The sequence below is a fragment of the Lygodium microphyllum genome, chromosome 5, assembly GCF_053477565.2.
Source record: "Lygodium microphyllum isolate KBCC chromosome 5, Lygodium_microphyllum_v1.1.10, whole genome shotgun sequence".
Classification (NCBI taxonomy): Eukaryota; Viridiplantae; Streptophyta; class Polypodiopsida; order Schizaeales; family Lygodiaceae; genus Lygodium; species Lygodium microphyllum.
Window position 1 is genome coordinate 21,014,162 of NC_141139.1, and position 17,071 is coordinate 21,031,232.

Genomic DNA, 17,071 nt, shown 5'->3' on the forward strand with positions numbered 1-17,071 from the left:
TGCACAACATGAATGGCATGCAAATTGAAGGCCTTGTGCTTCTCGCGAGTCATGATATAGATGTCGAATAAAGAGGCCCGAGAGAGAGTATGAGAGAGAGGGAAAGAGATGCTTGAATCTTGACTCCTGAAAGTTGAAAGAGAGGAAGAGGGTTGGAATAAAGTTGAAAGAGCAAGAGTGAGAGAAAGGGGATGGGAGAGGCTTGAACCTTGCCTTGAGCCTTAACAAGGTGCAAGAAAGAAGAGAGAGTGAGAGGCTAGAGCTTAACGAATCACAAATCACTACCAAGATTCAAGATCCAAGAGAAGGAGATGAGAATGGCAAATGCTTGCTAAATTAGTGTGGAAGCATGGAGGAGAGAAGCACCTTTTGTAGATGAGAGAAGAGTTAAACAATCAAAGAGGGGTCAAACTGTCAAACAAGGCTGCAGTTGGATGGAATCCAAGGGGGATCAAATAATCAAAGAGGGGTCAAACAATCAAACAAGGCTACCAATTGGAGGGAATCCAAGGGGAGCTGTGGGAGGAGTGCATAGTTGGAAAAGGGGGTGGCTGAAATATCCAACGTTTCCCACCCCCCTAAAGTGCCTATTGGTCTTACCTCGGTCCACGTCAACTGCAAGGAGAATCACAGGCATGAGCTGCAGGCATCGTGTTATCAGTCACCGCTGACGAGCGACTCCAGTGAGACGAGCTGCGACATGACATGCAAGCAGTGGGTAGCGGAAGCAGCAATCAACTACAGCAAGCAACTGCAGTTGACGTGGACCAGGACAGACCGGTCCACGTCAACTGGGGTTAAAGTAAATTTATGAGCTCAAAGACGACCTGCTGACGGCGACTACAACAGACCGGGCATCTCCAGCGGGGCAAGACCAATAGGCACTAACGAGCGCAACCAGCACGGACGGAACTAGCAACGGGGCTCACGACGCTCAACTGACGAGTCAACGGACCCGTCATCTATCCCTTTTTTCAAAAAAAAAAATGGAAAAGTCCTCTCCCTTCTAACCAAGGTTCGCGCGTATAAGCACAAAATTCAGATTTGTGCATATTTTGGCCAGAAAATTTGGGGCTTTTCCCAAATTTGGAGAATGTGATGCAAGACAAACAAATTTGTCTCAAAAATTGCAGGAATTTGTGACTTTTTGTCCCCGGTATTTAGGCTTTTAATGTACATGCGCAAATTGGGCTGAAATTTACCCAATTTCTCAGCATTAATGCACATTGGACCCCGTGCAATTTGGAGCTTTTGCAGTTTGGGCAAAATTTGTGCAACATTTAGTCATTTTATGTACATGCAGGTTGAATTCCATGCAATTTGGACATCAACACTTGGTAAAATTTGGGGGTTTTGCTGAAATTTCCCTATTTTGGCAAATTTGGTATGTTCTATGCATGACAGAGAAAATGCAGATGTGTGTTTGATGCTTTGAGCACAAAATTTTGGGCCTTTGGACCGTTCGTGTCAAATTTAATGCCCGTGGGTACATGTATAACAGAAATTGCCGCTGAAATTTTGGGATTTCTCATGTAATGTGATGCATATGCCCTTGGAACAGCTGTAATCAATTGGATAATGCTGTAGCACATGGTTTGGTGCTTCTGAAAATTTAATTACAGATCTGAAATCTGTGCTTCTACGTGGTCATTTATTGCTGATTGGGGTACTTGTTTGTACCTTGGTCGCTTGGGTGACAATTTAGGCCTGCATTTGCTGGTTTTTTGGTCACATTTGGGCTGAAAATCATGGCTGGCAGCAATGACAGCAGAAATCTGATGCACATAAAGAAGCTTGAAGGCGCACGTAATTTTGCAGTTTGGCAAAAGCAGTGCTACAATATCCTGTTACAAAAGAAGCATGCAAAGCCGATCAAAACCAAAGGGGCAAAGCCCGCGGACATGGATCAGGACGATAGAACAGTATGCACAAAAGAGTGTTGCAAGCAAAGTGTATTGGCTGAAAAAGCTTATGGATTTGGGTATGAAAGAGGGTACAACAATGTCTACTCACTTGAGTGAGTTTAACTCCATTTTCAGCTAGCTAGTTGCCTTGAAGTTCATGATTGATGAGGAATTTAAAACTACTTTCTTGCTTTGCACTCTACCAGAGAGTTGGAATACATTCAGGACTACTATGAACAATTCTAATGTAATCCTTTTGTATGCTGATGTAGAGAGTGCTCTACTTATGGAAGAGATGAATCAGCAGAACAATGCATCCAATAAGTCTTCCAATGCTTTGCATACTAGGGGCATATCACAACAAAAGGAAAAATATGATGGCAAGGGACGCAGTAAATCACGTGGCAAAGATGTTGAATGTCATCATTGTGGCAAGAAGGGTCACTTTAAACGTGGCTGCTACAAATGGAAAAAAGAGAAAGGAAAAGGCAAAAAGACAGATGATAGCAAGGAAGAGAAAAAGGACAGTCGGCCTAAGAAGAGCAATATAAAATTTGAAGAGGTGAATGTAGTCACTCATGACAGTGACAGTGGGAGTGACGTACTCTTTGTCTCTTCACACTTTGATACACATGCTTTACTTGCAGATACAGATGATGGCATGCATACCTGGATTCTCGATTCAGGTGCTTCCTTTCATGTCACCCCTCATCGTGAGTGGTTCTCCACCTATACAGGGGGTCGACATGGTGTTGTCCATCTTGGGGACAACTATACATGTGAGATTGCAGGTATTGGTAGTGTGCAATTACAGTTTCATCATGGCTCTGTCTTTACACTTCAGAATGTACGACATGTACCTCAGCTCAAGAAGAGCTTAATTAGCACAGGGCAACTAGATGATGATAGTTTTCATACCACCTTTGGTGATGGAAAATGGAAGATCTGTAAGGGATTAAGAGTGATTGCCAGAGGTTGCAAGAGTGATACTTTGTATCCACTTCATGTATCTAGTGTGCGTGACCATGTTGTTGCCGTGACCGAGCAGCCAAGCGTTTCTTTGTGGCATGGCCGGTTGGGACACATGAGTCAAACAAGAATGAAAATGCTTTCTCGTTTGGGTTACTTACCTTGTCTTCGTTATGCTGATTTTGAGCATTGTGATCATTGTATTTATGGCAAACATGCACAGACATCTCACAAAAAGTCTCTTTCTTTGAAATCTTCTCCTCTAGAGTTAGTACATTCGGATGTATGTCAAATGCCAGGATTATCTTTAGGGAGAAAGAAATATTTTGTCACCTTGTCGATGATGCTACACGAAAGGTATGGGTTTACCCCATTCGTAGCAAGGATGAAGTGCTTAATAAGTTTAAAAAATTATTGGCATTGGCTGAAAATCAGACAGATAACACACTTAAGTGTCTTCGCTCTGACAGTGGTGGGAAATATGTGTCCAAGGCCTTTCAGGCATTTTGTGACAACAAAGGGATAAAGAGGAAGCTCACTGCCCCTCATAATCCGCCCCAAAATGGAGTTGCAAAGCGTATGAATCGGACCATATAGGATAAGGTCCGTGCAATGCTGTCTCATGTTGCATTACCCCATGGTTTTTGGGCAGATGCAGTTATGACAGTCGTGCACTTGATTAATGGGTCACCAAACAGGTCTTTGGGAAGGGGAGTTCCCCAAGAAGTGTGGTCGGGCAAGCCACCTTCATATGCTCATTTGAAAGTGTTTGGCTGCAAGGCTTTTGTGCACATTCATAAAGAAAAACGCAGCAAACTTGAGCCAAAGTCTTGTAAATGCATTTTCCTAGGATATGGTGACGAGGGTGAAATGGGGTATAGATTGTGGGATCCTGAGAAAAGAAAGTAGTACGCAGCAATGACGTTATCTTTCGAGAAGATCGCATGCACAAACAGTTCGAAAAGACTAAGGAGGTCCGTAGGGTTGTATTCCGAGAAGAAATACCTTTTGGATAGCAAAATGTGCCCACTGTACAGCAGCAAATACCTGCTGTAAATGAACCTGTAAATGCAGGAAATGAAGCTGGAAATGATCAGCCAGCTATTGCCCATGAAAATGAGCCATTACATGTGCAGGAACAGCCAGGACAACAAACTGTTAATGCTGATTTGCAGGGTGAAATGCCGGGACAGCATGCTGAAAATGGAAATTTGCAGGAACAGCCAGCAAAAAATGACCATTGGGTTAGGAAATCATCTAGGGCTACTAGACAACTTGACAGGTTTGTTCCTGGTGCAATTAATGTGGTTGATTATGTCATGTTGACAGATTGTGGTGAAGGAAGCAATGGACAAACAAGACAGTAAGAAATGGTATAAAGCCATGCTGTCAGAGATGGAATCTCTTGAAAAAAATGGCACTTAGAACTTGATGCAGTTGCCTAAAGGGCAGAAAACCCCTCCATGCAAATGGGTTTACAAGATGAAGATCACTTCTAGTTCCTCACCAAAGTACAAAGTAAGATTGTGGTGAAGGAAGCAATGGACAAACAAGACAGTAAGAAATGGTATAAAGCCATGCTGTCAGAGATGGAATCTCTTGAAAAAAATGGCACTTAGAACTTGATGCAGTTGCCTAAAGGGCAGAAAACCCCTCCATGCAAATGGGTTTACAAGATGAAGATCACTTCTAGTTCCTCACCAAAGTACAAAGTAAGATTGGTTGCAAAGGGGTACAAGCAGGAGCATGGAATTGACATTGATGAGATTTTCTCTCCTGTAGTAAGATGACTACATTGAGAACCATTTTGGGCTTGGTTGCAGTTGAGGATATGGAGCTCATACAGATGGATGTAAAGACTGCATTTTACATGGTGATCTGCATGAAAACATATATATGCAGCAGCTTAAAGGGTTTGTTGAACAAGGGAAAGAAAAAATTATATGTAAACTCAAAAGGAGTTTGTATGGGCTGAAACAAGCACCAAGAGAATGGTATCATAAGTTTGATACATTCATGCAGTCCCAAGGCTTTCATAGAAGTCAAGTAGATCACTACTTGTACACCAAGAAGGCAGCAGATGGTAGCTTGATTATCTTGGTTTTGTATGTTGATGACATATTGATTGTTGGCAAGGATACTCATGCCTTGGATTCATTGAAGCAAAGTCTTCATGGCAGCTTTGACATGAAGGATCTTGGTGATGCAAATCACATTCTTGGCAAGCAAATACTCAGAGATAGATCAAAAGGCTTACTCTATCTATCTCAGCAGGAGTATATCTTCAAAGTTTTGCAGCATTTCAATATGGAGAGGGGGAAAACAATCGGGGTTCTATTACCTCCATATATGAAACTTAGTGCAGAGAACAGCCCTACATCTGATGATAAGAAGGCTGAAATAGCCAAGATACCATATGCTTCAGCTGTTGACAGTTTGATGTATGCTATGGTTGCTACACGTCCTGACATTGCCTTTGCAATGGGGGTGGTTAGCAGATACATGGCAACCCTTGGCAAGAAGCATTGGGATGCAATGAAAGGTATTATGAGATACATCAAAGGCACAAAGGAGTTGTGCATCTGCTTTGGAAAGCAAAAGGCATCTATTGTTGGCTTTACAGATGCAAACTATGCTAGTTATGCAAACTGCAGGAAGTCCACTTCTGGGTATGTGTTTACTTTCACAGGAGGAGCAATCTCTTGGATCTCCAAGCTACAAAAATATGTTGTATTGTCTACTACAGAGGCAAAGTATGTGGCTACCACTAAGGGATGCAAGGAGGCTTTATGGCTTTCACGTATAGTGGGAAAGCTTGGCATCACAGAGTTACCTATTCTCCATTGTGATAGTCAGAGTGCTATCATGCTAGCACGGAATCCTGTCTTTCATGCAAAGACAAAGCACATACAAGTGAAGTACCACTTCATTAGAGATGTACTTGATAGCAAGAGCATTGAGCTTGTCAAAGTACATACAGATGATAACCCTGCAGACCTTCTCACAAAGGGTCTTCTAGCAGAGCAGTTTGCTCATTGCCAAACAGATGATGGGAGTTAGATAGATATATGTATTTCAGCTTTGTACATACCTAGACTTAGCTGATTCTTTTCTCCTCTTAAGACACATTGCCTTTAGGTGGGAGATTGTTGGGAATAAAAGCCTCGTGCCTTTTAAATGTGCTCGGGTGTGAACACACCCTTAGCACTTGTACTTACACATATATATCTATCTAAAAACCTAAAGATACACACTCATCATTATACCTGAAAACGAGCTCACTCTCTACTCTACTCTCTCTCACTCTCTTTGTCTCTCACTGCACGCAATGACAGCCTATCTCGATCTCCGTGCCTAACTGGCCCCTACTAAAATTCGGGAACCTTCAGAGATTTCGAGAGGCCAACTTGTTGCAATTGAATTTGGGGCTTGTTGTTGTCTTTGGAGGACGTGTCTGAATAGTCTCAGAAAAAGGAAGATCTTGGTTCAAGGGAACTTTTATAGGGGAGAAGGATGGAAATAGTGTAGTTATATAGGATAGGTGAAGACTATGTTTAAAGAGCTTCTATGAGCTATTCTACCTAGTTACCTTGCATTTAGCAATACTTTGTATAAATAGTTTTGTTCAAGATATTCATGATCAAATACAATGATTTTAAAGACCTAGAATAATGGAGAGGGGTTTGTGTGTGTACTTAGAAGTATATAGTTTGAAGGCTTACTAGTCATTTATGACAGCAAGAGGCATTGGATTTTAAAGGAGATTGAAAAAATCTCACTACATTTCTTCCAATTGCAATATAAGTTTAAAAAATACCACGACGAGCACAAGTTTTGGGACCAATCGAGAATCCATATCCAAGATTAATTGGTAATATTTATACTTCATTTTATGTGAAGTTGTTTAGTTAAAAGACAATCTTATTGGGCAAGCTTAGTAAGGACGTCCAAGTACATGTCGTGAAATGTTAAAATTGCTAATTCAATACAACTAAGTGCCTAAATATGTACTCCAACCCCTACAAATTCTAGGGTGTTAGTGGAAAATAATTTCTTTCAATTTTATAGAAAGATTACCTAAGATAGTGGCAGCCACAATTCTATCTGGTTAGTTGTCAAATGGTGAACACCAGTCTACCGATTTACTCTTACTAAACAAGCATAAACATCCCAAAGTTGTCTAGCCTTGGTAAAGAGTATCTATCAGCTTTTTAATTTGCCCACCAATATTGATGGTCACACAAGACACATTAATCAAATCCTAAAGAATATGTTCAAAGCTTGCATCAACAAAAAACAGTCCAATTGGGAAGAGCACTTGCCTTTGTTCAAATTTGCTTACAATATTTGAACACCTAGTACAAACTAGTGCACTCATGTTACTATGTGAATTTTTCAGCAAAAAGCTCCTATATGGCCATACGATTTCACAAAAGAAATTTGAAGTGGTTAAAGTGAAACAAAGACTTACAAGAATTTGCAAGACATTTCCATCACGCCCTTTCAAAGAATCCAAATATTGGAGCTTCTTTTCGTGTATATTAATAACTGCCAAGCACCAATGGATGTCTTTATGGATGGGGACAAAAATCTGCACCAACGTCACTCCAATATTAGAATGATCTAGAGCTACATAGAAAACTTCCACCAAGTTTAAGAAAAAGACCTTGTCACACTCGAGTATACTATAGCCAAGCTTTCTTTGTGTTGTCCATCTTCTCACTGCTTTATAGTCATAAGCATGGGCATCTTTGTACAGCTGACAAAATGGACACTCCTTGTGAATATTTGGAGTGTGCAAACTAGAAGTAGTAATTCTTTCAATACAAAGCTTCAATTCTAAAAGCCATTTAGCAAGAAGATCTCCACACCTTGTTGAAAAAAAAGGTGTTGAAAAAATGGCAGTTCAAAAAGTTTTTGGGCTCCCTTTTCTCTCTTTCTTTTAAAAGCTCCAAGTAAAGATTGATTACCTAACACAACAAAAATATAACTTTATAACTAAAAGCATATTGTTAGATGAGCAAGAACAAGCTAAACAATGTTCAAAAAACAATAAACCAATGTGCTTGGATGTACATAAAAGACCAAGCAGTTTCTGGCAGATGTCTTCATAAATGACTCACTTCATCATTGAGCCAAGCACCAGGTCTCAAGCATTGCATGGCACCCCTTGTAATATCGATATTTGATCCTTCATGTTTTACCAAGATTTCATTCCTGTTAAAAACCAGCCACAGTTATCGTAAACTTACCTTTCTTGTTCCCAAAATCAAAGTCCTTGCTTGACTGTTTAACCTGCTGGATATGCCTGGGAAATAGCATTTTCAAAAACACAAGAATACAATACCCGAGAGGGTAAAGTTCAATAGCAGATTGTGGACTTACTTATTTGGGCCATACAAAGCATGTTGCACTTCTGCCTCTTCTTCCTCTGACAATGGTATAAAAGCAGCAGACTGCACATTCCACAAAGTACCAATTACTTGCGACAAAGATGCAAAACTTGACCCATAATTTAGGCATGAGACAGTAATGCTTATCGTACTGTAGATTTCTCTTTGTCTTCCAAAATACGGGAAGGAAAAAGTGTTTTTTCTCTAGTTAACTTGAGAGCAGCTAGCCTGGATGCTAACAATGTGGTTTCTGCCCCAAGGGTCTGAAGAAGTGAATTGCGTTCTTCATCAGCCTTGTCTTTGAGCTCCTTCCAAACCGGCTTCTGCTTGGTGGAGGTAATTTGTAATAGAGCCTTGTCTTTGCATTCAGCATCAGCTTCAACTGGGAAACTGGATGGATCTAACTCTTCTAGCAACTTCTTCTTCTGGTCACGCTCCCTCAGAGCCTCCTCTCTGTCCATTTTGTTCTTGAATTCGAACTTCAACAGCTCTTCCTTTGCCCTTTCCCATTCTGTGAGGTATCCACTTTCAGCAGAGGCATGGGGTGTAATCTCTGTATGTTGTACATTCCCAAGCCGATAAGTTCCGTCATTACTAGCACCAATTTGTGGGATCCGATGTGGATCATCATTATGAAAGCAAGAATCATCGGTAAACCTTGTGCTGTGCACAATATGCAGCTGCGGATTTGTCACGCCAGCCTTGTCCGGTGTGATCCTACTAGTTGCCAGGGCTGGTGAGGCTTTATGTATAATCCAACGCGTGTCGTCTTCGTCATCGATTAACAATGTAAGGTGACTGCTCATTCTCCTAGCAGTTTTATGGTGGTAGCCTCCACCTGGAGTTCTACGAGCCGGCCGCCCGTTGCGTTCATAGACGTTGTGCGGAGGATCATGAAAGGCAAACTCTACCGAAGGTAAGCTCAATGTTCGCTTCTTGCGTTCGAAAGGATCTAAGAGGGATGGAAGAATCCAATTGCACTGCTTCTTGTGCTTCTCAGAGGAGCAATTCTGAGTAGCCATGGTCCGCATGCGCTTCCCATAGTCGTTCAAAAAGCAGCCCATGGGGTCTCCCGTTCGTCGGCTCACAATGGAAATGAGGCCTGGCCATGATCAAAGCTCATGTCTGCCGAGCCCTGAGAGAGCTGCAATGTTACAGTAGCCAGACGTATATCCAAGCTGCAAGCGAAGGGGCAACAGTTGGACTTTCCTTAAAAGAAACCCAAGCTATGGTGCGCATACGCAGTAGGTCTTTTTTTATTTGACTTTTAAGGACCAACAATTTTTTTGAACCCAGAAGAGGGAAACCCCCCACTCGGAGGTTTCGTTGGACACACCACGCTAAATATGGACCTGTTCACACTAGGACTGAAACCAAAAGACAAGTTGTCGTACAAGCTTGAAATCGTCTAGCATGGTGAACCGTGTCTTATGATCATTTGACAACAAGATATGCTTGCATCCACACTAAACTAAGCAATGTTTCCATAACCTAGCACTAGGCGCTCCGCGCCTAGACTCGCCCCGGCGCTTTTTGGGGGGGGGCGGGGTACTCGACACATGGCACCTGCCCTCGCGTTCTCTTTTTTTTTGTGGGGGAGGTGGGGGGCTGCCACATGGCACCCGCCCCCCACCTTTCCTTAACTAATAGTATAGATGCTGAACCATGAATTATGATTGGACAACAATATATGATTTCATCCTCCACTAAATCATGCAGCCTTCCCTTAAGGAGACATGGCCCTTCTTAATTTGTGGCATTGACTTTCGTGTCAGTCATCATGATTACCAACTATCATGTGCACAAACTCGTGCCCTTTTCCTTATTGTGGTAGCTATCACAAGCACAGCATTTGACACACTTTGGCTTCCCTTAAAATCACCCATATCAGATCGCCACAATTCCAAGAATTGCTTGAAGCCAATTTTGCATTTGCATCAAGGACACAATGGGAAGTCACTTAAAAACCAATCCACGTAAGGTTATTGGGCCACAATCATGATCATCGCATCTCATCATCCACAATTTTGCATTTTTTTATGGGATTATTAATATTCTACCTCTCCACATAATTATTTTTGCATAAAAGTATCAACTTTTTATTCTTAATACAATGAAGCAAAAAGGGTAGTATATTCAAGAACCTTATTTTGTTGTACAAATTAGCTGATAAGAACCGGTTTATGAAAATAAAAACCAGCTTTAATACTCCTTTCTCATTTTCTATCTCACAAGAACAACTCCCAATAGATACCAATACCTTATGTAGATGTTGTAGATATTTCATGAGAGAAAGTTATATATACTTTGAACATATTTCCCCCAACAAATTTTTGTGAACTATTTAAGTGTACAATCATGTGATCCTATTAAGGTAAGAAGGGTAACCATGCTAGTAAGATGGTACCCATAAAGGTAGCCCTTCCACAATGTCCATGTGTTACTCGTTTGTAAAGTATTTGCTAATAAACAATGCTCGTGGCAATGTAGGAGTAGACTACAATAGCCAAAAAAGTGTCTAGTTCATTAAAAAAACTACGACACATGCAAATGAATTTGGCAAAAGTATATGGTTAAGAATAAATGCTACAAGTTTTTTTTTAAATAAGAATTAGGAGTAACTTTTATTAGCTTTACCATCAAAACATATGCTACTATGATGTTGTCAAGGTAAATCAAAACTGTGTACAACATAAACTTTTAGCTAATTATGGTAATCGAAGACCTCATGTGTGTGTCGTACCAATACATAGCTAAACCTTGCTCAAAATATTGCTTTCAAATGTGAGGCATTTGCACTCCACTCCACATTTCCTAAATGAGAAGGTGGAGTGGTTAATGGCCAATATGCATATCTAGCTTTTTTATTTGCATGCTAAAGTCAAACAGACTATTCCGATTTAGATAAATGTGCTTCAAATCAAGATTTTCAACCATTTTACATGTTTTATCTTATCTTGGTTTTCAAGAGCCAAATTTTAATCGAATGTTGTAGCAACAACCTAGTCGTTATTTTGTTGTTGAATCACTTCTTGCTTCCAAAATTATAGATGTAATGTATTGAAACATTGTTTGAAGTTTTCTTTCTTTCTTCATGTCACCTGCACTTTAAATATCCAAAGGAGTCTACACAACACCAAAATCATTTCCCATCAAACGTTTCCCAATCTCAATAAATTATGGAGCCTTGCCTTTCCTTTTATTTGACAAGCCGCAAGTGTCTATATGTGCTTCTTATCATAAGGGTTTTGCAAATAAGAGGAATCAATTAGACATGGAAACTTCATTTTATCATCAAATTGTTTTATCATTCTGAAAGGTAGGGCAACACAAAAGCAGAAGCAAGAGCTATGGCTGACGGAGCCAAAGAGCAAGAGAGAGAGGCACCGTATGTGGAAGCTCTAACTGTCATAATGTGTGACTAGCCTTTCCTTATTCAATAGTCACTAAAAGAATAAAGAATAATGTGATAGTGATGGGTGCCTACCACTTGCAATGTACAGGTGTGCAATCACAATATGTGAAGTAAAGATAGGGCGGCATAGGCACGGGTGCCTTTACCCCTAACAACCTCTAAAGCAAATGTGCCTCTAATGAGGAAAGAACAAGAACAAGTGTCAAAGTACAAATGTGCATAAAGTACAATAGGGTGAGGAATAGACGTCATCTCATCCTACACCCATCATCTTCCTAAGGAAGGTAAAACATTCCGCACATAGAATTTTAGTGAGTAGTTTTGCAGGATTCTTATAAGTCAAGATCGAGCTCAACAAACTTGTTCTCTTCCACCTCCCTAATGAAGTGATAGTGCATCTCAATGTGCTTTGTCTTTGTATGGAAAACTAGATTCTTGGCTAACTGAATAGCACTCATAGAATCCAAGTGCAATGTGGGAGTAGTAGTAATGCCAAGGTCTGTCTAGATGTCCTAGCCATAGGACTAACCTCCTTGCAAGCCTCGATAGCTACAAATAATTGTGCCTCTCTAGTAAACAAGGCCATGCATTTCTGCATCTTGCACATCCAAGAAACAACACCTCCAACAAAAGTGAAGATATATCCAGAGACAAACTTTCTACTATCTACATGACTTCCATGGTCGGAGTTAGTGTAACCCATGACTGTAGGTAGTATCCATGCCACCATAGCAAATACACGTATCTACAATGCTTTTCAAGTACCTCATGATACCCTTTATGGCGTCCCAATGTTGCCATCCAAGTGTAGCTATAGTGCACCACAACTCCCGCTACAAATGCTATATCAAGGTGAGTGGCAATCATGGCATACATCAAACAACCCACTGCGGATGCATAAGGAATTTTCGCCATCTCAGCCTTTTGCTAATTTGATTGGGGACAATCTGCCTAATTGGCCTTCACAATAGTCATAACATCATGCATATGGAAGCACTCAAGGACCTTCTATATGTACTCACCTTCTTCTATGGCAAGTAAAGGAGCCCCTCAGAGCAATCATGTTGCATGATCTACATTCAAAGGATATGTGAGGCCTACCCCATTTCCTTCATCTCAAAGCTATTCTTGATTTGAGTTTTCAAAGTATCTAGCTCATCATAATCTCTCCTAGCAATCAACATATCTTCCACATCAAGTACCAAGATAATAATGCTATCATTACCAACCTTCTTCGTGTACAAACACAGATCCATATCACCAAGGGAGCAAGACTGTGATCACATAAATGTATCAAACTTATGATAACGTTCTTTGTGTGCTTAATTAAGACCATAAAGGTTGTTTCTCAACTTGCACATTAGATGTTCCCTATCCTTTTCCTAAGAGCCCTTAAGTTGCTGCATATAAATCTCATCATTTAAGTCCCCATGTAAGAAAGCCATTTGAACATTCATATGATAGATATACAAATCTAACTGAGCAACTAAGACTAAAATCAATCGTAAGGTGGTCATCTTGACTACATTAGAAAAGACTTCATCAAAGTTAGCACCATGCTCCTACTTATAACCCTTGGCAACGGCATCTAGGGGTACTCTCCAACTTGTACACCCACTTGCATGGCAATGTATGTTTCCCACTAGGCAAAGGAACCAAATCCCATGTATGGCTTTTTTGTAGTGAATTAAATTGAGATTGCATGGCCCTCTCCCAAGAGTCACTATTACCTCAGCACATAGCCTTCTCATAAGCAAGAGGCTCATCTGAATCTATCACCATAAAATAGTCCATGGAGGACACAAATCAATCAGGTTGACATCTATCTCTAGTCGACCGTCACAAAATAGGTTGTGGGGCCTTGTATATTATATTTAACATCATAATCGTGGGTCACTTGAGCATCAATTGCAAGCTATCTAATTTGCTATACAGGAGCAAGAGGCTTCTCCTTAAATATCACCATGTGTACCTCAACTACCTACTCAAGCTACCGATGCATCTTCTCATGGAAAACAACATCATGGATCTATAAATGACCTTATTGGCCTACAAATCCCATAGGTGATAGCCCATCTTACCTACATCCCCATAGCCAAGAAAGATGCATTTCACTCATTTAGGATCCGACTTATTACGTTAGTCTTTGGGAACATGGCAAAAAGCCTCACACTCAAAGATACACAAAGGAGCATATGATGGAGGTTTTTGAGACCATACCTCTTATGCAACTTGATAAAACCAATAGCAGCACATGGGGATCTATTTATCAAGTGTATGGCAATAGTTGTTGCAATCATTAGACTTATCATGCACTTTGCTCTTACCTTTCTCCTTATGCTTATCATCACACATCTTATGGCATTGTGGCCTAATATGACCATGCTTCCCACAGTAATGACATGTGACAGAGATCTTACAACCACAGGACTTACTATGAGATTACCCATGAGACCAAGGCCTCTACATTACCACTCTTACCATCATGTTTGCCCCTAGCTAGTAACAATGCATGAGAAGTACGAGTTGCATCCACATTTGTTATTGTTTATCTCCCCTTTGAGTGAGGCACCCTCAAAATCATGGACTTTCAAGCCATCCTTAGGTATATTAGCACAGATGGCAATATGGAAAGTGTCCCATGACTCAAGAAGTATCACAAGTAAGAACAAGGGGGGAAGATTATCCTTAAATTCAATGCCCTACAAAGTCAACTAGTTGAAAATCGAGTGAAACTCATTCAAATGTGTGGACACACTAGTCCCTTCCTTCATGTGAAGGTTCTTGAGCTATTTCAACCAATACATATGTGAAGCAAAACTTTGCTTGTCATAAATATCACATATCTTTTTCAATATGCCAAGCATTATTCTCAAGTACCATAACATTGAAATAAACATGTTTAGACAATGACAATATAAGACTGGATTTACATAGCTCATCCAACTCATCGCAAGTATCTTGTTCATTGCCTTCAGGCTTTACACTCTTGGTTTTCAAAGGCCTAACCTGCTTCTTTTAAATGAGTACTTACCATATCAGTATCTTTCAATAGGTAAAATTTGTGTCACCAAGTTTTTCAATATTAAAAACAATACTATCGTTTGAATAACCAGCCATAATAATAGCATATCAATGTAAAATCTAAGAGAATGGGCTACTATATATGATTGTAAATTAGCCCCCAAAACTTAGCCAAAACAGGAGAGAATAGCAAAGTATAGAGCTGTCCACCAAGTACAAGCAATAGACTACCAAAATATAATGTTTGCTCTCCAAGACGATGTTGAAATTTGTAAGTATTGTAGCGAGTAAAGGTGCCTATGTCCAACCGCCCATGTATCCATTACACTAGCAATACTTGCACACCTATACACTACATGTGGCAGGTGTCCACCACTATTATTTCGTTCTTTTTTATTTTAGTGACATTTAAATAAGGGAAGGTCAAGCACAGATTGTGATTGTCGGAGTCTCCACATACGATGTGTCTCTCACTTGCTCTCTTGCTCCATTTGCCATACCTCTTGCTTCGACTTGTGCACTTCCGCTCAAGCTCTATCTTTCAACTAGTATAAAAACCAAGAAGTTGAGGAGCTTCTTCATCCATTGCTTCAACCTGGATTCAAAGCCTAAGCTCAAGGTCATCGTAGCCATTGTTTTTTCCTCTCGATGTATGCATTGAGTCTTTCCTCCTCTCAACATATTCCAACTTGGTCCCTGCTTATTAAGGAACTTCTCAAGCCTTAGCTAAGCCTTGTTGAGTGCTTACTGAGTTGAGGAGAAGCCATTTTATCTATTTTAAGTGGATACATAGCATGTTGTAGAAGTTGTGGATAGCTGTGTGGCAGCTTGGCAACAGTGTCGTATTTTGGCCATAACTTTTGCATATGATATCAGATTTCGACGTTCTACAGCTAGAAATAAAGAGCATGATGAGAGCTATAGATTTGAGTGGTTATAGAGATAATTCTATGCAGTTTTCTATTCTCTATTTCACATAAAATATAAAAGTTCTAGTTTGGACAATAAACAATAAATTACATAATGCATGTTTGATGCTTTGAAGATACTATTTTGGTGCATGGATGGTATGGTTATACATTTGGACATTGAACAATATATTGCACAATACATGTTTGATGCTTCAAAGATACTATTTTGGTGCATGGATGGTATGGTTATGCATTTGGAATGCTACTTGGATCGTTTGGAACTTAATTAGCTTAATTTTGTAGAGCTTTATTGTTGTCATAATAGTTTGGACAGCAAGCATACAACAATGAGCATCATGCTTTGAATGCCTATTGTACCTACATGGTATTTCGAATATACTACATATCTACTGTGATATCTAGCATTGATAAATGAGCTCGAATATGGTAATAACATGCTTTTGGAACTTGAATTTGAGCTACATTTGATGTACTTGGGCTTTGGCTAAATTCTTTAAACTTTTATGCTTACTCACTTACAAATAATGAAGCTTCATTTGACACTTATGCTCATGAATATATTTGTGACGCGTTTGGATTTCTCGAATGCTTTGATGTATATGTCTTGAGATTTGCTTACTCACTTTGCATTCTGAATTTGCTTCTAGTAGGAGATGCTTGCACTTGACTGAGCTTGGTTCTTTGAGACAGCGGGACACTTATGTACATGCTCTCTTGATATGTATTGGATACAGTTGCCCCACATTGGGTTGATTTAATCACTTACTTTAGATCTAGCACTTATGTTTGTTAGTGATATTAATATGCTTCTAGGTTATATATTGAGCTTTGCTTAGTGGGTTATGCATTCGGCAGTTCTGTTCTCTTTACCCTGATATCTCCTATGTGCATGATGTCTATGCCTAGTGTATATATGGCTACTAACACATTGTAGTTTGTGATTGCTTTCAATGCTAGTTGTTCCTGGTCTTTCTTTCTTGGTTGCTCATAGTTTATTATTGTTGGCATATTGTTGCAATTTATTATAGCAGCCTGTCATTTCAGTTTTATGTATTCTATCTGAGGGCAGTCACTTGGATTTGATAGTTACTTGATTATAGTTTGTGGATAGCTCATCCTTCTGGTAATTTCTCTTGCTTAGCCCCTTGATTTGGCTGTGATTTTAGGATTGTTTTACTATCATTTACTATAGTCTATTTATCTTGGATTGTGCTTTCATCTCTTGCATTATGGCTAGTGGGTTGAATGATTGTCCTAACTTTAACATTGGCAAGTTGGATGGCACAAATTACAATGGTTAGAAGACACAAATCTGGTAGGTTTATAATGTAGAAATTACAGATTAAGCTATTGAGACATGAGGATATAAGGCCTGAATGCTTTGATACAGAGGATTGGGTTGAACTAGATGAGCTATATAAATCTACAATCATT

The 17,071-nt window shown here is 39.9% G+C and overlaps 1 protein-coding gene across 3 annotated transcripts in view; it reads right to left on the minus strand.

The window, feature by feature from the left end:
* LOC148035583 (ubiquitin-like-specific protease ESD4) overlaps positions 1-9,560 on the minus strand; it is a 76,428-nt gene extending 66,868 nt beyond the window's left edge. For 2 of the 3 annotated variants that reach the window (XR_015690845.1, XM_087677541.1), the window contains exons 1-6: positions 8,419-9,557; positions 8,259-8,329; positions 7,997-8,090; positions 7,745-7,843; positions 7,540-7,632; positions 7,345-7,464 (exon numbers count right to left, since the gene is read on the minus strand). Coding sequence is in view for 2 of the 3 variants with exons in the window: in XM_087677541.1 (XP_087533667.1) it covers positions 7,345-7,464; positions 7,540-7,632; positions 7,745-7,843; positions 7,997-8,090; positions 8,259-8,329; positions 8,419-9,330 (1,389 nt within the window). In the remaining variant the exon portion in view is untranslated. Of the gene's footprint in view, positions 1-7,344; positions 7,465-7,539; positions 7,633-7,744; positions 7,844-7,996; positions 8,091-8,258; positions 8,330-8,418 lie in introns of all 3 variants that reach the window. The other variant, XM_087677543.1, reaches the window with a different exon arrangement.
* Positions 9,561-17,071: the final 7,511 nt, after the last annotated feature.